The sequence below is a fragment of the Salvelinus fontinalis genome, chromosome 26 (genome assembly GCF_029448725.1).
Source record: "Salvelinus fontinalis isolate EN_2023a chromosome 26, ASM2944872v1, whole genome shotgun sequence".
NCBI lineage: Eukaryota > Metazoa > Chordata > Actinopteri > Salmoniformes > Salmonidae > Salvelinus > Salvelinus fontinalis.
In genome coordinates this window covers 170001-195812 of record NC_074690.1, presented here as the reverse complement: position 1 = coordinate 195812, position 25812 = coordinate 170001, and the positions used below count along the sequence as shown (strand labels likewise).

Genomic DNA, 25812 nt, shown 5'->3' with positions numbered 1-25812 from the left:
GTCTTCCAGACGCCCCCAGTCTTCCAGACGTCCCCAGTCTTCCAGACGCCCCCAGTCTTCCAGACACCCCCAGTCTTCCAGACACCCCCAGTCTTCCAGACGCCCCCAGTCTTCCAGACACCCCCAGTCTTCCAGACGTCCTACACAGTCTGTTTTCTGAATGTTTTCTTAAAGGGATATTTCACCACATTTTAGATATTGTTTTTCTTACCCTGTAAGCAGTCTATGGACAAGGTAATGTAGCAACCCATGCTTTGGTTTTTGTTTACGTGGCCACTGTCTTCAAATGCTAATTGTTAGAGCATTTTTGTTCAAGTCTCTAAACTTGTCTGTGTAGCTCCATGAAGTTATTTTAAGACACGCTAATACAGGTGTGTGGTGAAATCAGTTAAAGGAACTTGATGTTGTGGGGCATAACATGCCCCAGACAGTGCTGTTGAACTTACTGTTGACCTTCGTTGCAAAAAAAGTGTATTTTAATCAGGTATTTGGTGACATATGAATATATTTAGTATAGTTTTACTACTAAAAATACTTTTTTAATGTTTCACTATTTACATTTTTTATGAAATTTCACAGAGGAGGATGGTCCTCCCCTTCCTCCTCTGAGGAGCCTCCACTGCCAGATACATGCATTTTTTAATATATATATATTTTTAAAATTGAATTGATACATGCTTATAGACCAGGGAATTTGGTTATGCTTATCTTTGACCACTTGTTTCTTTTTTCTTCTTCCAGTGGACCCATTGCAAGTGGGAAAGGGTGTCGTTCTGATCACTGTGACGGACATCAATGACAACGCGCCTGTCTTCGCCATCGAGTACGAGACCTACCTTTGTGAGAGTGCCAGACCTGGACAAGTATGTCAACATCTTATGATTAATTTAAAAGCTCCTATTGGTAATGGAAGACTGAGGGCCATACACAGTACGTTAGAATGGGATGACACAATTGAATGTTCGGATCCAGAGTTCAAAGATTATATGATTTTGGTAGCGCTGTTATATTGGATAAAACTATTATATTGGATATCATTGTTGCAATTAAAACAAATGAATAATTAGCAGTGTTGGGGAGTAGTGAACTAGATGTAGTTAAACTAGTAATTTAAGAACATTTTGCGATATATTGGTGGTAGAACCAAATTCAAAAATTGGTAGTGTTTTCAGTAGTTAATTCCTTTCTTTGTCATGTAGTAGTGTAGCTAACTGTTGGAATTACACACTACTGTTTTACCATGTAGCGGCGTAGCTAACTGTTGGAATTGCACACTACTGTTTCACCATGTAGCGGTGTAGCTAACTGTTGGAACTACACACTACTATTTTACCATGTAGCGGTGTAGCTAACTGTTGGAATTACACACTACTGTTTCACCATGTAGCGGTGTAGCTAACTGTTGGAACTACACACTACTATTTTACCATGTAGCGGTGTAGCTAACTGTTGGAATTACACACTACTGTTTTACCATGCAGCGGTGTAGCTAACTACTGGAACTACACACTACTGTTTTACCATGTAGCGGTGTAGCTAACTGTTGGAACTACACACTACTGTTTTACCATGTAGCGGTGTAGCTAACTACTGGAACTACACACTACTGTTTTACCATGTAGCGGTGTAGCTAACTACTGGAACTACACACTACTGTTTTACCATGTAGCGGTGTAGCTAACTACTGTAACTACACACTACTGTTTTACCATGTAGCGGTGTAGCTAACTACTGGAACTACACACTACTGTTTTACCATGTAGCGGTGTAGCTAACTACTGGAACTACACACTACTGTTTTACCATGTAGCCGTGTAGCTAACTACTGGAACTACACACTACTGTTTTACCATGTAGCGGTGTAGCTAACTACTGGAACTACACACTACTGTTTTACCATGTAGCGGTGTAGCTAACTACTGGAACTACACACTTCTGTTTCACCATGTAGCGGTGTCGCTAACTGTTGGAACTACACACTACTGTTTTACCATGTAGCCGTGTAGCTAACTACTGGAACTACACACTACTATTTTACCATGTAGCGGTGTAGCTAACTACTGGAACTACACACTACTGTTTTACCATGTAGCTAACTACTGGAACTACACACTACTGTTTTACCATGTAGCGGTGTAGCTAACTACTGGAACTACACACTACTGTTTTACTATGTAGCGGTGTAGCTAACTACTGGAACTACACACTACTGTTTTACCATGTAGCGGTGTAGCTAACTACTGGAACTACACACTACTGTTTTACTATGTAGCCGTGTAGCTAACTACTGGAACTACACACTACTGTTTTACCATGTAGCGGTGTAGTTAACTACTGGAACTACACACTACTGTTTTACCATGTAGCGGTGAGGCTAACTACTGGAACTACACACTACTGTTTTTTGCAAAAAGAAGTAGGCAATAATTTCCTGAAGTGATCTATTCTTGCAATTTGTAGTTTATGACATTTCAGATTTACATGTGATACTTTTTTAACAAAGTAGTATGGATGTAGTGAACTACTTTTTCAAAGTAACTTCAGTTAAGTAAGCTATATTTTTCTAAGGGTAGCTTTAGTGTAGGTCGACTTTTTCCAGTGTAAAATAATTGGTAGCTTGGTAAATTATATTTTGGGATTAGCTTCCCCAGCACTGATAATTAGGCATATCAATAATTGGGCAAAATTTTGAGGTGGAAAAAGATTTTCTGCGCCATAATTGTCTCATAGCCAATTGTATAAAACAGCAGCGGTCAGGTGAAGGTAGTTAGAGGCGTCACATGGATCTCCATAGCAGGTGCCTAATCAGGGGATCAAAGCGTTGTGCTGTCATGTGGAAAAGGTTTTATAGGGGGATGCAAAACAGGACTGTGGGGGGATTGTGGCATGAAATTGGTTTGTGTGAAAACGTGGCGTGGTGTCAAGTACTCGGTGTCAGCTCGCCACGGCAGCCAACCAGCCAAGCTGAGACCACACGTTTACTTATGCATCCATTCTCTGTCTCTGTAGAGTGGGAGCACAGCTGTGGTGTGTGTGTGTGCGTGTGTGACATTACACCTTTTTTGAGTTGTGAAAATGGCATCATTAAGTCCTCACAACAACAAAAAACAATACCAGTGAATTGGTCACACCACATTGACATACCCCATACCCAAGAATCTCTTCAAGCAATCCATTGAAATACAATAGCTTCACACACCACCGCCCGCCATAATTATAGTCGGAGATGATAGCCGTATTAAATATGTGGTGCTCTCTGAATGAGTGCAATTAAGCCCAATCAGGTTAACAGGGATACACGGCCTGATGGACCTGTGTGTCCTTTGGTGACCTTTGACATTAGAATATTGTCTTTTTATGTAATGGCTGAGTTCAAGGCCCTCATGCGCTTCCAATGAGGCGATTATACACATGAATGGACCCTTCTCTTCCTCATGGCCCACTGCCTGTAGAGATACAGATGGTATGGCCGAGGAGATAGCATCTCCTTTAAGATAACTATATATTACATAGTATTATATTTATTTAACTAGGCAAGTCAGTTAAGAACAAATTCTTATTTACAATGACGGCCTACCCTAACCAGAACAATGCTGGGCCAATTGTGCGCCGCCCTATGGGACTCACTATCACGGCCAGTTGTGATACAGCCCGGGATCGAACCAGGGTCCGCTGCACCACACGGGAACTGGGTAGTTTGAGCCCTGAATGCTGATTTGCTGACAGCTGTGGTATATCACGGGTATGACAAAACAGTTATTTTTACAGCTCTAATTACGTTGGTAACCAGTTTATAATAGCAATAATGCGCTTGGGGGGGGGGGGGGTATATGGCTAATATACAACGGCTAAGGGCTGTGTCCAGGCACTCCGAGTTGAGTCGTGCGTAAGAACAGCTCTTAGCTGTGGTATATTGGCCATATACCACACCTCCTCGTGCCTTATTGCTTAATTATACAGACCTATGTCCAATATGTACTGTATATGCACGTTAGACTAATTTAAATGTTTGTCTTGATTTAGCTTACGTGCCCCACTGCCTGTAGAGACACAGATGGTAAGACAGAGAAGTTATATCTCCTTTATGATAACTCTATATTATATACTGTAGTTAGGGGTATTTCAATATCATATGGAATAACTATATATTATATAGTTAGTGGTATTCCATCTCATATGGAATAACTATATATTATATAGTTAGTGGTATTCCATCTCATACGGAATAACTATATATTATATAGTTAGTGGTATTCCATCTCATATGGAATAACTATATATTATGTAGTTAGTGGTATTCCATCTCATATGGAATAACTATATATTATATAGTTAATGGTATTTCAATCTCATATGGAATAACTATATATTACATAGTTAATGGTATTCCATCTCATATGGAATAACTATATATTATATAGTTAGTGGTATTCCATCTCATATGGAATAACTATATATTATATAGTTAGTGGTATTCTAATCTCATATGGAATAACTATATAGTATTGTAATGAACACGATGGGAGACAGAGAGCTGGTTCCAAGTGCAGGGCGCAGCAGGTGTTTATTTGCAAAGGAACACAGGAGGAGGCAGGTAGCTGGGTCCAGGGGCAGGCAGAAGGTCATACACAGGAGGAGGCAGGTAGCTGGGTCCAGGGGCAGGCAGAAGGTCATACACAGGAGGAGGCAGGTAGCTAGGGTCCAGGGGCAGGCAGAAGGTCATACACAGGAGGAGGCAGGTAGCTGGGTCCAGGGGCAGGCAGAAGGTCATACATAGGAGGAGGCAGGTAGCTGGGTCCAGGGGCAGGTAGAAGGTCATATACAGGAGGCAGGTAGCTAGGGTCCAGGGGCAGGCAGAAGGTCATACACAGGAGGAGGCAGGTAGCTGGGTCCAGGGGCAGGCAGAAGGTCATACACAGGAGGTCCAACAAGGCAACAGTACAGGCAGGGAAAAGGCTAGTGACATCGTCTGGGAGATCAGGCAAGAGGTTTATAACAGGAAATCCTATTATATAGTTATTGGTATTAAATCTTATATGGAATAACTATATAGATTGTGGTATTCAATCTCATATGGATTAACTATATACAATTTTTTATTTAACTAGGCAAGTCAGTTTAGAACATTCTTATTTACAATGACGGCCTACACCGGCCAAACCTGGACGACTCTGGGCCAATTGTGCACCGCCCCTATGTGTCTCCCAATCACAGCCAGTTGTGTCTGTAGTCTGTAGTGACGCCTCAATCACGGAGATGCAGTGCCTTAGACCGCTGCGCCACGCGGGAGCCCTATATAGTTAATGGTATTCAATCTCCTATGGAATAACTATGTATTATATAGTTTGAGATTTTGTCAATTAAGCCATTTTTGTTTGTAACCCAGAGTCAGATCAACTCATGGATACCATTTGTATGTCTCTCTTTTTAAAGGAAGTTGAAGGTAGTTTCCGGAACGATTTCTAATTATCGTTCAGATCAGCTTGTTGATCCCACGGACTTCCAAATCATTGTGCTAATGATAGTTGTCAAAATGCTCATATTATCTCTATAAAGGTTAGACTGATTTGAGCTCCAAAAATGTTCACATATACTGTAGAGTACCTGAATATTACTCTGGCCTTCAATATGTTTGTGCTGTATAGCCAGCTGATGTGGTAATTGTAATGCCAAACTTGGAGTTGACATGCCAAACTTGGAGTTGACATGCCAAACTTGGAGTTGACATGCCAAACTTGGAGTTGTCATAGTGTGACAACAAATATATGAGTTGGCTATACAGCAAAAACAGATCTGAAACCAGCCCTCCTGGCTGAACACCACCTGTATATCATCTAGAAGTAGAACACATTTTGGGGGGGAATTGTGGCCGAGAGGACATTTTAATAACTGTCGTCATGCGTTATGTAATTTAAAATCTGTCAACAGCGGTAACTTGTGAAAATCATTGTCATCCCGAGGCTGTGCCACTTAAACAACTCAAAGGAGTCCCTGTTTGCAGCACTGAGAGACACTGAGCAAAACAACATGAAAAAAAAAAACCTAGCCTACATACATACACCTTCTCCCAAATGAATGAAGTGGATTCCTGCACTACCTTGAGAAGAAACCTAATCTCAATAGACCCTCATCAGATAAGGAGTAGCAAAGAATATCAAAACTGTAACTTACGCATATGACATAAAAGTACACTTTTTTTGGTTTTGCATTGGCAAGATGTATGTTCACCATGGTTAAATCTTGTTTAAAATCCGAGCTCCAACAGTGCATTAGTATATAACACAACAAAGTATCACAGCAATACACACATCTGACTCCAACATAATTGTATGTAAACTTCCGACTTCCACTGTATATAATATTTACAAAACCAACGTCAACAGTGCCTTAGACTCCTGTGAGTTCGGCATTCACTGCCAATACCTGATTGTAATTGGACGAGAAGGCCAATCCTGTAAAAACAAACAACTTGATTGTGTCCCTGATTGACTAAGCTGCCACAAAGAGGGCTTGAAGACTGTGTGTGTGTGTGTGTGTGTGTGTGTGTGTGTGTGTGTGTGTGTTTGTGTGTGTGTGTGTGTGTGTGTGTGTGTGTGCGTGCGTGCGTGCGTGCGTGCGTGCGTGCGTGCGTGCGTGCGTGTGTGAGAGAGTGAGACCATTGTTTGCATTCTTCTCTCTCCCTTATGTGGAAAGTCTGTGACCACGGGAGTGCTACCGTTACCCTTGTGTGAAAGAGAGTAGCATTCATTACCAATAATAACATGAATAAATGTCAAACAGCTACCATTAAGGCCTTAGAAACAACATACTGGCCCTTTGAGAGAGACAGTGGGAAGACTGAGCATAAGGGGAAATATAATCAAAACCTCTGAGACCTTTAGGGTTGTTGAAGTGGCCACAATCACAAACAAAATAGTTAATAGATTTTTGAGAAATGTGTGTTCTTATTTTTAAGTTCTTAGAGGTTTCTCTTTGATTGGGTAGTCTGGACCTTTGATTGTGTAGCCTGGGCGCTCAGCTGGCGGGGGGGACGCTAAAGAAGGGGTGGGTGGTGTACTTCAACCCGTCAACAGGGAACTGTTTTGTAGGGCAGGGGTCTAAACTGGAAGGGGATTACAATCAAGCAGGCATGTTTTGTTGTTACAAATGGTAATGACCGGTTGCAATGGTCAGCGGTAGGGGAGACTGAGGCTGGTTGTCACATTTTTGACTTTTTCCTATATTAGAAGAAAATAGCAATTACTAGAACCGAGAACAAAAATAAATCTGCACACTGGTACATACTCCTAAGTACTTCGTTTTATCAAGCATATGGAATTTAATCAAAATAAGAAAGTGTTCTTAAACTGACTTACCTAGTTAAATAAATAAATGAATACAAATAAAATAACATATGCCCCAACCGTGTTCCTAATGAAACTAAACACTTGGGAACATATAGACCTACAAGTTTGAACATTTGATTTTTTTTCCCATATTACAATTTACTCCAGAACCTGGGACAAATGTTTTTAACAAATATGAGCATAACACCTCTCAATACAAGTACCATAACGTAACCAGGATAATACTCATATTAGTCTCTTTCTTAGTTATTGCCCCATATCCCCAAGAACTGCTTTCTTATTCAAAAATACAGCTGGAGGAAAAAGTTATTTAAATATCAAAACATAAGAGCATTGTACTTTTTTGTAAATCACATTTTGTGTCATCTGTTATGACTTGATAACTTTTCAGTTTAAATAGTTACCATGATTGTTTCAATTAAAATAGGCATTGTGAAAGGAAGTGTGACTTCCAATGTATGCTAAATAAGTATGTGCTAAAGACACATTTTAATTTAGTAAAAGCCCTTACCATTGTGACAGCAAAGCAAACATAAATGGTTGTTTGCCCTATGGTCGGTTTTCCCTTCGTGTAATTTGTGTGCCAGTTTCAGTCTCTTTGGAACCTTAAATGACTGTTTATCGCTCATTATGAACTTAAAGATACACTATGGAAAGGTAGTCGCTAATCGTTTACGTCAAAGCTTGCATGTCGGCTGTATGGTTTGAATGAGATGATAAGAAACTAGAAGAAACACAAACCCTTAGATTTAGGTTTTTGGTTTGGAAGGTGTGTCTCTTTCTGTCCGATAGGATATTTTCAGTAAATTAAGGATAACTTTACCACCATCGATCCACACAATTAAGATAGAAATAATCAAAATCTGCAATGGCATTTTTTAAAGCAAATTTTTAAATCAATAACATCTTGCCATCACTTTCATGTTTATTAAATGTTCATGGGGCGGCGCACAATTGGCCCAGCGTCGTCCAGGTTTGGCCGGGGTAGGCCGTCATTGTAAATAAGAATTTGTTCTTAACCGATTTGCCAAGTTAAATAAAGGTAAACTAAAATGTTTGCCTTTTGAAGAAGAGTTAATACAAGGGATTACCCATAGCTGTTCCTTGTTGTTCATTGTTAGTGGCACTATCCTTACATGACCCATCCTCCTCCCTGGAGTTTTGCTTACAAAAGCAAAGCAATAATGAACAAGCCAAATGTATTAATTTCCTAAACCCCAAAAGGTTTCCACTCCAGCCGTCGCAATGCTAAACAGATGGCGGGTGTGTAAGCGTCAGTCCCTGAGTCCCATCGGCAACACACACCTGCAATGGGGTTATTCATGTAGTTTGTCTCGCTCTGCCTTCTGTTTTCTATCTCAGGGTACCTGTTCTATTGTTCAGGTGCCCTTGATTCGGCCATTTTTCCAACTGTCATCCCATTATTGGTTACGATGTGTCGTCCAGGGCAGATTTTGACTGCCAGTGTTTTTCACACAAAGACCTGTGCTGTAATGGCAGATGATGAAGAAGAATTATAATGCTAAATCCCATAGGAGTGGACCGTTATATGTCGGTCCAGCACTTGTCAAAGATATTATTTGAATGTATGTCTTTTTCCATATGGCTGCTGCCTTCCTAAATGGCTGGTATAAGATTTGAATAGTAGCTGGCTGGCTACCAAGTAGACCCACTGTAGCGTGACGGGTCTGAAGTGTCGTCTGTGCCCAGCCTTTTCGTACATGTGTAGCATTTCTAGCTGGCTGCACGTTCTCTAGGGGGGGCTTCCACGGAGCGACGGATAACAGTGTTAAAAAGGGCAGATGAAAAAGGTTACAGCTTGTTATTACAGATAACCGATATAATAATACAACTGCAATATACACAACACGATCAAAAGTATATGGATACTGGTTCTGGGAAGGTGTCCACTAGGTGTTGGAACATTGCTGCGGAGACTTGCTTCCATTCAGCAAACAAGAGCATTAGTGAGGTCGGGCTCTGATGTTGGGCGATTAGGCCTGGCTCGCAGTCGGTGTTCGATAGGGTTGAGGTCAGGGCTCTGTTCAGGCCAGTCAAGTTCATCCACACCGATCTCGACCTGCATTTCTGTATGGACCTCGCTTTGTGCACAGGGTTATTGCCATGCTGAAACAGGAAAGGGCCTTCCCCCGATTCCAGACGGACGATTCTAGAATGACATTGTATGCTGTAGCGTTAAGACCGTTATTCCTCCTCCACCAAACTCTACATTTGGAACTATGCATTGGGGCAGGTAGTGTTCTCTTGGCACCGCTAAACCGACATTCCTCCGTCGGACTGCCAGATAGTGAAGCGTGACTCATCCCTCCAGAGAATGTGTTTCCACTGAGTCCAGTGGCGGCGAGCTTTACACCACTCCAGCTGACGCTTGGCATTGCGCATGGTAATCTTAGGCTTGTGTGCGACTGCTTGGCCATGGAAACCCATTTCGTGAAGCTCCAGACTAACAGTTCTTGTGCTGACATTGATTCCAGAGGCAGTTTGGAACTCGGTAGTGAATGTTGCAACCGAGGAAAGACGATTTCTACACTCTACGGGCTTCAGCACTCGGTGGTCCCGTTCTGTGAGCTTGTGTGGCCTACCACTTTGCGGCTGAGCCGTTGTTGCTCCTAGATGTTGACCGTGGCAGCTCTAGTAGGGCAGAAATTTTTACGAACTGACTTGTTGGAAAGGTGACATCCTATGACGGTGCCACGTTAAAAGTCACTGAGCTCTTCAGTAAGGCCATTCTACTGACAATGTTTGTCTATGGAGATTGCATGTTTGTCTGCTCAATGTTATACACTTATCAGCAACGTTTGTGGCTGAAATAGCCGAATCCATTAATTTGAAGCGGTGTCCCCATACTTTTGTATATATATACAGTATATATAGTGTATCTATAATATACCTATAGTACCATTAACCATGGGCACTTTTCAGTCAATCATGCTATTTTTTGGGGAAATAGCATGATCTTGAAAGGGTGAACAATACAGTATATATGGGTAAAGCATGCTATGTTCCAAGTGTATATTATATCATCTATATTTGACATATCTATCTCCCTGTGGGCTACTTGACCCATGACATCGTTTTTGAACCCTGTCCTCATAGCAATATACTGAACAAAAATATAAACGCAACATGTAAAGTGTTGGTACCAAAGCAGAAAATGTGCTCATAAATAGTTCAAACAGAAAATAAAACAAACAGAAAATAAACCAAACACGTAAATAACACTTATATAAAATAAACTGTTTATTTATACATTATTTATTTGATGATCCTAAAAGCCTTTAACCCTCTCAAAGTCCTGTGCCAAATATTCACTCACTGTTAAGTGAGACGAGACAACACATATTGAGCTACCTATACAAATAAGACACTAAATCCATCCAGATAATCACGTGGGGTTTAAACTTTAAATCCTCGCACGGACAAGGTAGCATATTTGGGGATTTATGTCAATTTATCACCGGAAAAATACAGTTGTTGTTGCTTTACTCACTCCCAGGCTGCATCCCAAATGGAATCCTATTCAGTATATAGGGAATAGGGTGTCATAGGGTCCTGGTCAAAAGTAGTGCACTATATAGGGAAGAGGGTGCCATAAGGCTCTGGTCAAAACTAGTGCACTATATAGGGAATAGGGTGCCATAAGGCTCTGGTCAAAACTAGTGCACTATATAGGGAATAGGCTGCCATAGGGCTCTGGTCAAAAGTAGTGCAGTATATAGGGAAGAGGGTCCCATTTGGGACATAAGCCCTGTTGGCATGGTGGTGCATTTCCAGTTTCCAGGAGATTTTCTCATGTTGAGTTTTGTGCTGACTTGCTCTTCACGAGGGCAGGGCTCGGCACGGCCGGTGTTTTACCCAGCCAAAGCTAGAGGGATTAGGCCACCGCAGAGCGTCGGGCCGGGGGGAATCTTCTTATGGCGCCACCTGATGGGGCCTCCACTGATAATCATCTTTTAAACACAGCACTTTTAAATGGTGTGTTTTTTTTTTCATGTGTGTCATAAATCGTAAGCCAGCCCGGGAATGGCTTTTCCACTTTAATGCTTAAATTGTCCAAGGCAAACATTGTGTGTACTGATTTCTGTGTGTGTGTGCGTGTGTCTGTGTGTGTGTGTAGTTATTTGGCTAAAACCCTTTGCCATTTGGTTTGGAACTGATTTGATGCTGTTTTTGAGATCATTTCAAGGTGATATAATAATAGAATTCACACTCTTATGTTTTTTAATCTATTTCAAATCAAATGTTATTTGTCACATGCTTCATAAACAGCAGGTGTAGACTAACAGTGAATTGCTTACTTCCGGGCCCTTCCCAACAATGCAGAGTGAAAATGTTTGTAATCATAGACAAACAATAACACCAAGGAATATATACACAATTAGTAATGATAACTTGGCTATATACACAGGATACCAGTACCGAGTCGATGTGCAGGGGTACGAGGTAATTGAGGTAGATTCAGGGATTTCAGAAAGTATTCACACCCCTTGCCTTTTTAACATTTTTGTTTTGTTACAGCCTGAATTTAAAATTTAATACATTTAGATTTTTTTTGTCACTGCCTGCACATAATAGCTCATAATGTCAAAGTGGAATTATGTTTTTGGACATTTTTATACTTAATAAAAAATAAAAAGCTGAAATGTCTTGAGTCAATAAGTATTCAACCCGTTTTCTTATGGGGAACCTAAATAAGTTCAGGAGTAAAATATTTGCTTAAACAAGTCACATAATAAGTTGCATGGACTCACCTGTGTGAATGACTTCCTCATCTCTGTACCCCACACATACAATTGTCTGTAAGGTCCCTCGGTCGAGCAGTGAATTTCAAACACAGATTCAACCACAAAGACCAGGGAGGTTTTTCCAATGCCTCACAACGAAGTGCAACTATTGGTAGATGGGTAAAAAAATATCGTTAATAATTATACTTTGGATAGTGTATCAACTCGGAGCTCCCGAGTGGTGCTGCGGTCTAAGGCACTGCATCTCAGTACTAGAGGTGTCACTACAGACCCATGTCCAATTCCAGGCTGTATCACAACCAGCTGTGATCGTGAGTCCCACAGGGCGATGTACAATTGGCTCAGTGTCGTTAGGGTTTGACCGGGGTAGGCCATCATTGTAAAATAAGAAATTTGTTCTTAACTGACTTGCCTAGTTAAATACAGGTTAAATAAAATAAAAATTACAAAAATCAATACACCCAGTCACTACAAAGATACAGGCATCCTTCCTTAACTCAGTAGCCGGAGAGGAAGGAAAGCACTCAGGGATTTCACAATGAGGCCAATGATGACTTTAAAACAGTTACAGAGTTTAATGGCTGTGATGGGAGAAAACTGAGGATGAATCAACAACATTGTAGTTACTCCACAATACGAACCTAATTGACAGAGTGACAAAAAGGAAGCCTGTACAGAATTTAAAAAATCCAATACAACACATTACTGAATACTACTCTGTATATTTTCAAGCATAGTGGTGGCTGCATCATGTTATAGGTATGCTTGTAATCGTTAAGGACTAGGGAGTTTTTCAGGATAAAAAAACAAACAGAATGGAGCTAATACATGCAACATCCTAAAGAAAAACCTGGTTCAATCTGCTTTCCACCAGACACTGGGAGATGAATTCACCTTGCAGCAGGACAATAACCTAAAACACAAAGTCCATATTGCTTACCAAGAAGATGGTGAATGTTCCTGAGTGGCCGAGTTACAGTTTTGACTTAAAAATACTTGAAAATCTATGGCAAGACTTGAAAATGGTTGTCTAGGATCAACAACCAATTTGTCAGAACTTTAATAATTTTGAAAAGAATAACGGGCAAATGTTGCACAATCCAGGTGTGGAAATCTCGAAGAAACTTACCGAGAAAGACTAAGCTGTAGTCACTGCCGAAAGTGCTTCTACAAAGTATTGACTCAGGTGTGTTAATACTTATGTAAATTAGATATTTCTATATTTCATATGAAATAAATGTGCAAACATTTCTAAAAACATGTTTTCACTTTGTCATTATGGGGTATTGTGTGTATCTACCCATCTGGGTGAGAGAAAAAAAAAAGATTTAATCCATTTTGAATTCAGACCGTAACACAACAAAATGTGAAATAAATCAATGGGTATGAATACTTTTTGGAGGCAATGTATGTGCATATATGTAGGGATAAAGTGACTAGGCAACAGGATAGATAATAGACAGTAGCAGCACTATACTGTAGGTAGGGGTAAAGGATAGATAACAGACAGTAACAGCAGTATACTGTAGGTAGGGGTAAAGGATAGATAACAGACAGTAACAGCAGTATACTGTAGGTAGGGGTAAAGGATAGATAATAGACAGTAGCAGCAGCATACTGTAGGTAGGGGTAAAGTGACTAGACAACAGGATAGATAATAGACAGTAGCAGCAGCATACTGTAGGTAGGGTTAAAGGATAGATAATAGACAGTAACAGCAGCATACTGTAGGTAGGGGTAAAGTGACTAGACAACAGGATAGATAATAGACAGTAACAGTGGTATACTGTAGGTAGGGGTAAAGGATAGATAATAGACAGTAGCAGCAGTATACTGTAGGTAGGGGTAAATGATAGATAATAGACAGTAGCAGCAGTATACTGTAGGTAGGGGTAAATGATAGATAATAGACAGTAACAGCAGTATACTGTAGGTAGGGGTAAATGATAAATAATAGACAGTAGCAGCAGTATACTGTAGGTAGGGGTAAATGATAGATAATAGACAGTAGCAGCAGTATACTGTAGGTAGGGGTAAATGATAGATAATAGACAGTAGCAGCAGTATACTGTAGGTAGGGGTAAATGATAGATAATAGACAGTAACAGCAGTATACTGTAGGTAGGGGTAAATGATAGATAATAGACAGTAGCAGCAGTATACTGTAGGTAGGGGTAAATGATAGATAATAGACAGTAACAGCAGTATACTGTAGGTAGGGGTAAAGGATAGATAATAGACAGTAGCAGCAGTATACTGTAGGTTGGGGTAAAGGATAGATAATAGACAGTAGCAGCAGTATACTGTAGGTAGGGGTAAATGATAGATAATAGACAGTAGCAGTGTTACACCCCTGAAAAAGGGGAGAAAGAATCACGAGTGTGATACGGAATTGTTTCTTCAATGAAAACTTTAGTGCAATTAGAAAAAGACCACGATTTCTCCGGGACCTTCAGTGGAGACCAGAGCAATCGATCTCAGGCTCATAGAGTAAAAGCATTTAGTAGATCACAGATTAACACTTTTACCCACGATAACATAAAGTAATCAACATAACGTTTACACATTCCTCTCACAATTCGTACCCTTTGTTCGCTTGACGGATTTTAACACATTTATATAAATGTTATCAATCTCTATCAACTAATACTGAATGCATGATCTTCTTAACCTTAGATGTTTTAAGATCCTCACATACTATGAATTTACTAATACTTTTTAATGTATAACAGGCTATTAGTATTTCCTTTAACCTGTCACAGCAGCAGTATACTGTAGGTAGGGGTAAAGTGACTAGACAACAGGATAGATAATAGACAGTAGCAGCAGTATACTGTAGGTAGGGGTAAAGGATAGATAATAGACAGTAGCAGCAGTATAATGTAGATAATAGGGGTAAATGATAGATAATATTTCTGATGAATTAAAAGATCTAGTGCAAAGAGAGTAAATGCAGATAGTTAAATAGTTAACTAATCGCTATGGACTAACTTTTTAGCAATCTTATGGCTTGGCGGTAGAAGCTGTTCAGGGTCCTCTTGGTTCCAGACTTGCTACATTCGTACCGCTTGCTGTGCGGTTTTAGAGAGAACAGTCTATGACTTGGGTGGTTGGAGTCTTTGCCAAAAAAATATAGGGCCTTCCTCTTTTTGCTGTTCTGCAGCAGACCTAGCCCGTAATTACAATACACACAGATTTAATCAAGTCATATTATATAAATATAAAACCAGGTTCTACTGACGATACTGTATTATCAACCTAATGAAAAACATACCAACGCAATGCTATTGTTATTATTATGCGTATTGTTGAAAGGGTCATCATATTGGTAAGAGGCAAATCCTGAGCACACGCAGGAGGGTTCAATGGAGATTTTGTAGGTGGTGTAACGGTCTTCTAAATTTATCCCAGCCCCTATATTGAGTGTGGTACTGCCTTTCCTCTCGATGTATCACTAATATCACGTTCCTTATTGTCATGTCAGATGTTATAGCTGGTGTTTCACAGTATATGACTCTATCTCTTGGTGTGACCTATTGTCATCTCTGAAAATGTTGTCTGTGCATTTGTATAATAAATCGTTGATTTGGATCTTCTTTTTCACTCAGTGGTCCAGTATGGTTTTCATATTATACGGAGCGCTTTTGGGGGTCATGGTGGAGAAAAAAAAACAGCCAGGCTAATCCTCAAATAGGCTCCACAAATCCACCAGGATTCAGGAGTAGCTTAACATTTGATTTGTGGTTTATCAAGTCAGCCATATCATCCATGGTTCTGAAAAGGGAGTAAATATTCTGTAAATAAATGGTGTTATCTCAATAATATATTCAAACAACGAAGAAAATCTTTGTATTTCATGCCCAGATTGAAGTAGAATTCAATTAACTCTGATCAATCCATGATAAAGACATGCACACGAATCTGCAGGAGAGATCCAAAGGAACAAATTAATGAATAGAGGTAATTAATAAAAACATTTGAGGGAACACATAATTTTTTTTTTCTCCCCGATTTCGATCTTGTCTTATCGCTGCAACGGGCTCGGGAGAGATGCAGGTCGAGTCATGCGTCCTCCGAAACATGACCCGCCAAACTGCGCTTCTTAACACCTGCCCGCTTAACCCAGAAGCCAGTTACACCAATGTGTCGGAAGGAACAATGTTCAACTGACGACAGAGGTCAGCCTGCAGGCGTCCGGCCCACCACAAGGAGTCACTAGAGCATGATGAGCCAAGTAAAGCTTCCCCAGTCAAACCCTCCCCTAACCTGGACGACACTTGGCCAATTGTGCGCCACCCTATGGGACACCTGATCACGGCCGGCTGTGAAACAGCCCGGGATCGAACCCGGGTCTGTAGTGATGCCATTAGCACTCCACTCGGGAGGCCCGGGAACATTTTTATACTGAGGGAACACATTTTTATACTGAGGGACCACATTTTTATATTGAGGGAACAAATAGAAAATCTGAGGCAACAGATGAAAAAAAAGAGGAGGGTGCTGACATTTTTCTCCCACTATGACCCTTAAGGGACAGCTCTCGACAGTCGATAAATACAAGTCCTGCTGAGACTGGTATAATATAGACACCCTACTCTAGAATGCAAGACAATAAACTGAACTGACCTGAACTGAATGTAACCTTTGGTCATCTGTCCCCAACAGGTCATTGAGACCATCAGTGCTGTTGACCGAGACCAGCCTCAGAGTGGACACCGCTTCTTCTTCTCTCTGACCGCTGACGCTGCTGGGAATTTCAACTTCACCCTGAGAGACAACAAAGGTAAGTGTCTGACCCGGAATGGGTAGGGGTAAAGGTTAGGGTATAGGGTAGAAACGCCACAAGGATCCCGGATAGCACTAACCGGCCAGACACATGGTCATATTGGGCCGACAAAACTTGCATAGTTGGCAGCAGGACAGCCTAAACAAATAAGGGAGCAATTCAAAATGAATGCTTAGTCACCAGGCAGGAGCAGCTCCACAACCATATTGTGGTTTCCTTGCCTTGATTGTCTATTTTCCATTATGTAAACCCCATATCAGCTAACGTTTGTCATGATTTGTTGGAATCCACCAAGTATTACTGTCTGAACACAATTTTATCAGTGTATTGATATGCCTCCCCCCTCCCCGAGACAACACCGCTTCTGTGCTGACCAAGCGAGGGGGTTTCCAGCGCCGCCACCAGAACGTGTACCGCCTCCCCGTCCTCATCATGGACAATGGGAGCCCCGCCCTCAGCAGCACCAACACCCTGTCCATCCGGGTGTGTGACTGTGACCCTGATGGGATCCCCCAGTCATGTGGGAGTGAGAACTCCATGCTCTCAGCGGGCCTCAGCACCGGGGCCCTCATTGCCATCCTGGCCTGCATCCTCACACTACTGGGTAAGCCATTTTACCAAAACACATCAGGGCCACATCAGGCCTGCAAGCTCCTTCATGTGGCCCCTTGACTGATATCTGATGTTTTACTGCATCAACAGTTTACACTGTTGGAGTAGAAAATACTGAGTATTTACACTGTTGGAGTAGAAAATACTGAGTATGTACACTGTTGGAGTAGAAAATACTGAGTACGGGGCCTCCCGGGTGGCGCAGTGGTCTAGAGCACTGCATCGCAGTGCTAGCTGCGCCACCAGAGTCTCTGGGTTCGCGCCCAGGCTCTGTCGCAGCCGGCCGCGACCGGGAGGTCCGTGGGGCGACGCACAATTGGCTTAGCGTCGTCCGGGTTAGGGAGGGTTTGGCCGGTAGGGATAGTAGAAAATACTGAGTATGTACACTGTTGGAGTAGAAAATACTGAGTATGTACACTGTTGGAATAGAAAATACTGAGTATGTACACTGTTGGAATAGAAAATACTGAGTATGTACACTGTTGGATTAGAAAATACTGAGTATGTACACTGTTGGAGTAGAAAATACTGAGTATGTACACTGTTGGAGTAGAACGCTGTGTCTCACCAATCACAGTTGCGAGATTAACTCATATCTTCTAACATTACAAGAGAGTCAAATGAGTTTTCACATGAACAACTTCCCTGCAGAACCTCAGCCATTAACAACTGAGCAAGCTGCGATGGCGGAGTGGTTAAGGCGTTAGACTTGAAATCCAATCGGGTTTCCTCAGTCAGTTTTGAACCCTGCTCACAGCGCTGTGACAAAACTGTTTTAGGGCTCCCGAGTGGCACAGCGGTCTAAGGCACTGCATCTCAGTGCTAGAGACATCTCTACAGACCCTTGTTCGATTCCAGGTTGTATCACAACCGGCCGTGATTGGGCGTCGCACAATTGGCCCAGTGTTTTCTAGGGTAGGCCATCATAGTAAAAAATAATTTGTTCTTAACTGACTTGCCTAGATAAATAAAAACACCTTCACTGTAGAACATCAGGCCTTAAGAACTTTACTGTAGAACATCAGGCCTTAAGAACTTTACTATAGAACATCAGGCCTTAAGAACTTTACTATAGAACATCAGGCCTTAAGAACTTTACTATAGAACATCAGGCCTCAAGACCTTTACTGTAGAACATCAGGCCTTAAGAACTTTACTATAGAACATCAGGCCTTAAGAACTTTACTATAGAACATCAGGCCTTAAGACCTTTACTGTAGAAATTCAGGCCTTAAGAACTTTACTATAGAACATCAGGCCTTAAGACCTTTACTGTAGAACATCAGGCCTTAAGAACTTTACTATAGAACATCAGGCCTTAAGAACTTCACTGTAGAACATCAGGCCTTAAGAACTTCACTGTAGAACATCAGGCCTTAAGAACTTTACTATAGAACATCAGGCCTTAAGAACTTTACTATAGAACATCAGGCCTTAAGACGTTTACTGTAGAACATCAGGCCTTAAGAACTTTACTGTAGAACATCAGGCCTTAAGAACTTTACTGTAGAACATCAGGCCTTAAGAACTTTACTATAGAACATCAGGCCTTAAGAACTTTACTATAGAACATCAGGCCTTAAGAACTTTACTATAGAACATCAGGCCTTAAGAACTTTACTATAGAACATCAGGCCTTAAGAACTTTACTATAGAACATCAGGCCTTAAGAACTTTACTGTAGAACATCAGGCCTTAAGAACTTTACTGTAGAACATCAGGCCTTAAGAACTTTACTGTAGAACATCAGGCCTTAAGAACTTCACTGTAGAACATCAGGCCTTAAGAACTTCACTGTAGAACATCAGGCCTTAAGAACTTTACTATAGAACATCAGGCCTTAAGAACTTTACTATAGAACATCAGGCCTTAAGAACTTTACTATAGAACATCAGGCCTTAAGACCTTTACTATAGAACGTCAGGCCTTAAGACCTTTACTATAGAACATCAGGCCTTAAGAACTTCACTGTAGAACATCAGGCCTTAAGAACTTCACTATAGAACATCAGGCCTTAAGAACTTCACTATAGAACATCAGGCCTTAAGAACTTTACTGTAGAACATCAGGCCTTAAGAACTTTACTATAGAACATCAGGCCTTAAGAACTTTACTGTAGAACATCAGGCCTTAAGAACTTTACTATAGAACATCAGGCCTTAAGAACTTTACTATAGAACATCAGGCCTTAAGACCTTTACTGTAGAACATCAGGCCTTAAGAACTTTACTATAGAACATCAGGCCTTAAGAACTTTACTATAGAACATCAGGCCTTAAGACCTTTACTATATAACATCAGGCATTAACCACTTCACTGTAGAACTGGGGAATTAGCTCAAATGGTAGATCGCTCGCTTGGCATGCGAGAGGGAGCGGGATTGTGTTGTTTAGATAATTGCTGGTTGTCACAAACAAAAACTAAAATATACACTACCGTTCAAAAGTTTGAGGTCACTTAGGAATGTCCTTGTTTTTGAAAGAAAAGCAAATTTTGTTGTCCATTAAAATAACATCAACTTGATCAGAAATACAGTGTAGACATTGTTAATGTTGTAAATGACTATTGTAGCTGGAAATGGTAGATTTATTTCATGGAATATCTACATAGGTGTACAGAGGCCCATTATCAGCAACCATCACTCCTGTGTTCCAATGGCACGTTGTGTTAGCTAATCCAAGTTTATCATTTTAAATGGCTAATTGGTCATTAGAAAAACCTTTTGCAATTATGTTAGCACAGCTGAAAACTGTTGTGTTGATTAAAGAAGCAATAAAACTGGTCTTCTTTAGTCTACTTGCGTATCTGGAGCTGCCTAGAAGGCCAGCATCCCGGAGTCGCCGCTTCACTGTTGACGTTGAGACGTGTTTTGCGGGTATTATTTAATGAAGCTGCCAGTTGAGGATTTGTGAGGCGTCTGTTTCTCAAACTAGACACTCTAATGTACTTGTCCTCTTGCCTAGTTGTGCACCGGGGCCTCCCACTCCTCTTTCTATTCTGGTTAGAGCCAGTCTATTTCCATCTCAGGCTGCCTTATGAAGAGGTTGTTGTGTGGAACGATGTTGTGCCATGCATAAGGGTTATTTTCTCCACTGAAATTCTCCCATGTGTTTGTCAGTCACACTCTATGTTGGGAGGTGCCATGGTCCAACCGAGCTCCTCGTGCATCTTGCAGATATGGGATGTAGGAAGACAGTGTAGTTTGTACTTCATTCTTCACATGGTTTTCAAACAAGTTCAACCTCAGACAACATCTACGTTCAGGCTTTTCCCCCATACTCTTTTGTTCTTTTCAACCCTCTCTCTCTCTCTCTCTCTCTCTCTCTCTCTCTCTCTCTCTCTCTCTCTCTCTCTCTCTCTCTCTCTCTCTCTCTCTCTCTCTCTCTGTGTCTCTCTGTCTCTCTCCCTGTCTCTTTCTCTCGGCCCTTTCACCTAAGGTGTCTATCAACAGATTGCTTTGTGATTATTATTTTGGGGATAGAGAGAACTAGAGAGAGAGAGAGAGGAGATAGAAACAGTCCGTTTTCCAGTTACCTCAGGCTCCAGAGAAAAAAGAGGTTTGAGTGGAAGGTCCCTCTAAGCTGGAGTTGTGTTATTACTTCCCCCAATGATCTCTTTGCTTAACACCATCTCTGTTAGACAGAATGACTCAACATATTTCTGTTGATAGCGCTAGATATTATGGCCTCCTATAGTCAACTGATCTAGGATCAGTTTTGCCTTTTAGATCATAATGAATCAGATTTTAAGGACGATCCAAGATCACCTCTCCTACTCAGAGATGCTTTATGAGTTTCTATCTCTAACGATCATCCTGGATTTCCAAAGATATATGAGGCATGGTTATATGATGTCTTTACATGATTTGGCCTCAATGTTCTCTCCTGTTGTCATGGAGAATACATTGTGTGGCAGCATCCTTGTATTTCTGAAGACCTCTCCCACTTGTTCTTCAAACACCCAAAGTGCTTCCTGCCTGTCTGGTGCACTGGGTCTGCGTCTCACATGGCACCCTATTCCCTTTGTAGTGCACTACTTTTGACCAACCTCCATAGGGCTCTTTTCAAAAGTAGTGAACTACCGATGGGATTTAACTACCGATTTAACTACCGATGAACTTACTGTGGTTGGTCACTTATGGTGCTTGAGTCACACTGGGAGAGAAGCCTAAGACCCCAAGCTAAGCTGTCCCCACTGAGTCACACCGGGAGAGAAGAACAAGGCCCCAAGCTAAGCTGTCCCCACTGAGTCACACCGGGAGAGAAGCCCAAGGCCCCAAGCTAAGCTGTCCCCACTGAGTCACACTGGGAGAGAAGCACAAGGGCCCAAGCTAAGCTGTCCCCACTGAGTCACCCTGGGAGAGAAGCAAAAGTCCCCAAGCTAAGCTGTCCCCACTGAGTCACACTGGGAGAGAAGCACAAGGCCCCAAGCTAAGTTGTCCCCACTGAGTCACACTGGGAGAGAAGCCCAAGGCCCCAAGCTAAGCTGTCCCCACTGAGTCACAATGGGAGAGAAGCACAAGGGCCCAAGCTAAGCTGTCCCCACTGAGTCACAATGGGAGAGAAGCACAAGGCCCCAAGCTAAGCTGTCCCCACTGAGTCACAATGGGAGAGAAGCACAAGGGCCCAAGCTAAGCTGTCCCCACTGAGTCACACTGGGAGAGAAGCACAAGGCCCCATGCTAAGCTGTCTCCACTGAGTCACAATGGGAGAGAAGCACAAGGGCCCAAGCTAAGCTGTCCCCACTGAGTCACAATGGGAGAGAAGCACAAGGGCCCAAGCTAAGCTGTCCCCACTGAGTCACAATGGGAGAGAAGCACAAGGCCCCAAGCTAAGCTGTCCCCACTGAGTCACAATGGGAGAGAAGCACAAGGCCCCAAGCTAAGCTGTCCCCACTGAGTCACAATGGGAGAGAAGCACAAGGGCCCAAGCTAAGCTGTCCCCACTGAGTCACAATGGGAGAGAAGCACAAGGCCCCAAGCTAAGCTGTCCCCACTGAGTCACAATGGGAGAGAAGCACAAGGGCCCAAGCTAAGCTGTCCCCACTGAGTCACAATGGGAGAGAAGCACAAGGCCCCAAGCTAAGCTGTCCCCACTGAGTCACAATGGGAGAGAAGCACAAGGGCCCAAGCTAAGCTGTCCCCACTGAGTCACAATGGGAGAGAAGCACAAGGCCCCAAGCTAAGCTGTCCCCACTGAGTCACAATGGGAGAGAAGCACAAGGGCCCAAGCTAAGCTGTCCCCACTGAGTCACACTGGGAGAGAAGCACAAGGCCCCATGGTAAGCTGTCTCCACTGAGTCACAATGGGAGAGAAGCACAAGGGCCCAAGCTAAGCTGTCCCCACTGAAGCAGTGTGGCATTTCAGATTTTTTTGTTTTCTTATTTCCATTCAACACATTTGTCCCGATTCATGGCCATTTTAATTCCACCTGGCCCAACTCGTTTGTGTTCAGTAGGGCAGACTAAATAAAGCACATTTATGTGGTTGAATAATTGTAATGAGGCAAGCTTGGAGTTTCTGTTCTTTTCTGTACTATCGAGGCCGTCTGACAGCAGCTGTTCCATAGGTATCTGTGCGGTCACAATACTGCACCATTGTTCCCTCTACCTCGTAACGCTGGAACCAGAAATAGATCAACCATAAATAGAGAGGACAGGTAAGGTCATCTGACATAAACTCGGGAAAAAAGAAACTTCTTCTTACTGTCAACTGCGTTTATGTTCAGCAAACTAAACATGTAAATATGTGTATGAACAACAAACTGAACAAGTTCCACAGACATGTGACTAACAGAAATGGAATAATGTGTCCCTGAAAAAAGGGGGGAGGGTCAAAATCAAAAGTAACAGTCAGTATCTGTGGTGGCCACCAGCTGCATTAAGAACTGCAGTGCATCTCCTCCTTATGGACTGCACCATATTTGCCAATTGTTGCTGTGAGATGTTACCCCACTCTTCTACCAAGGCACCTGCAAGTTCCCGGACCGTTCTGGGGGGGAATGGCCCTAGCCCTCACCCTCTGATCCAACAGGTCCCAGACGTGTTCAATGGGATTGAGATTCGGGCTCTTTGCTGGCCGTGGCAGAACACTGACATTCCTGTTTTGCAGGAAATCACGCACAGAACGAGCAGTATGGCTGGTGGCATTGTCATACTGGAGGGTCATGTCAGGATGAGCCTGCAGGATATTAATTCTTTGACTAGGCTACCTATATTTGACATTGTGTTGTTATTTTGCTGAACACTAAATGGTTGAATTTTATTTTTGACAGTGAAACGAGGCTACTCAGATGAGAAAAAAAACTCACCCAAATGTATAGCCCCATTGGAAAATATTTATGGACTGTTTGAAAGTAAAGTGTCACTTATTTTATTTATTTTTTATTTTATTTTTTTTACATTTTATCCCCTTTTCTCCCCAATTTTCGTGGTATCCAATCGCTAGTAATTACTATCTTGTCTCATCGCTACAACTCCCGTACGGGCTCGGGAGAGACGAAGGTCGAAAGCCATGCGTCCTCCGAAGCACAACCCAACAAAGCCGCACTGCTTCTTTAACACAGCGCGCCTCCAACCCGGAAGCCAGCCGCACCAATGTGTCGGAGGAAACACCGTGCACCTGGCCCCCTTGGTTAGCGCGCACTGCGCCCAGCCCGCCACAGGGGTCGCTGGAGTGCGATGAGACAAGGGAATCCCTACCGGCCAAACCCTCCCTAACCCGGACGACGCTAGCCCAATTGTGCGTCGCCCCACGGACCTCCCGGTCGCGGCCGTCTGCGACAGAGCCTGGGGGCGAACCTAGAGACTCTGGTGGCGCAGTTAGCACTGCGATGCAGTGCCCTAGACCACTGCGCCACCCGGGAGGCTAAAGTGTCACTTTTAAGGTTTAAAGATTAAAGTTACCATTACACCTCAGCAGATTCACATCTGACATTTTTAGGCAACCAACATATTGATGACCATTATTAAGTAATTTATTATTGAATGAATTGCCCAATGAAATGTCAATGGCTGACGTTGTCCATTGTCTTATTTAAAAGTGAAGCAAGAACTGTATCAATATTTGGTGCCTCAGTCAGACACCCAGTTCCCCAAAACCAGTGGCCTGTAACAGATAATATATGACAGTGACTGTGTCTCAATCTGTTCCCTTCATTCTGGCTGACAAAGACTGTCATCGTGGTGATCGGTGAGTGTTGGCCCCCATTCAGCTGAAGTACATCGTCGCTCTCTTGCAGTGTTGATTTTAGCATGTAAATCTTGGTGGGGCGAATACAATATTATTATTTTTTAGATGCATGCCAGCAAATCCACTACACAACACAACACTAAACAATACATGAATTGCACTATAACGGTGACAAATGTTGCCCACAAACTGTTAGGGCCTACATAAAGCTGTCCCAACAGCAGAGCTTACCCTTCAGCACCATAGAGTGAATCCTTACCACTGCTACACCTGTCTATCAGCGGAGCTTTGTCTGGCAGCCAAACAGTTCATTCAGCCTCATTTACCACCTTTAAAAAAACATTGCGGATATGGCTGACTTTCTTCAACAAATGTGGTTTCTACTGACAATTGATTTGATTTGAACTATGGCATAAGGGAACGATGAACAGATAAGAGGCAATCCGTAATTATGATTAAGACATTAATGAGCAAACTAATATAACTATTTTTACAGCAACAGAATTCAGAACATGGGCCTTTTTTACAGTATTCTCTCTGTACACTAAGTCAGAACCGTAGGATAAACAAAGGTGAATATAATCAGACAATGAAAGCTTTTACAATATTCCATGATGACATTTTCTCTAAAACAGACAATAGGCTACATGTGCACCACCAAGTCAGAACAGTAGGTGAAATTATGAGGGGGGAAAAGGTACCAAATTATTAAAGTGAGGCACATGGGCTACTAACAGCTTACTGCACAACATACACTTAGTATTACTTTCTTAGCTACAGTATACATATCTCATTGCCATACTACATAATGTATACAGCAGCAGACAATACATTTTTGGACTCATCATTGTGCTGTGCTCACTTAAACAGGAAGGTGGCGCCACAGGTTCTTCTTTTGGGCAAATTCTCTAGATTTATGGGGCTTTTAAGACAACTGGGAACTCTGGGAAAAAAACAAGGTTGAATCATGACATCAGTGATCTTCAGGTCAGAGCTCTAGAAAGAGGCCCGAGTTCCCGAATTGGAATTTCCGAGATGGATGACTGTTCAAACCGTATTTTCCCAGTCGGAGCTCGTTTTTTTTCAGAGTTCCTAGTTGTCTTGAACTCACT

The 25812-nt window shown here is 42.1% G+C and overlaps 1 protein-coding gene across 2 annotated transcripts in view; it reads left to right on the top strand.

Moving 5' to 3' along the window:
- The window catches only part of LOC129823526 (cadherin-7-like), a 128945-nt gene that overhangs the window by 91346 nt on the left and 11787 nt on the right, over positions 1-25812 (top strand). For both annotated transcript variants that reach the window (XM_055882318.1, XM_055882317.1), the window contains exons 9-11: positions 742-863; positions 16778-16895; positions 17251-17502. In XM_055882318.1, the coding sequence (XP_055738293.1) occupies positions 742-863; positions 16778-16895; positions 17251-17502 (492 nt within the window). The remainder of the gene's footprint in view (positions 1-741; positions 864-16777; positions 16896-17250; positions 17503-25812) is intronic.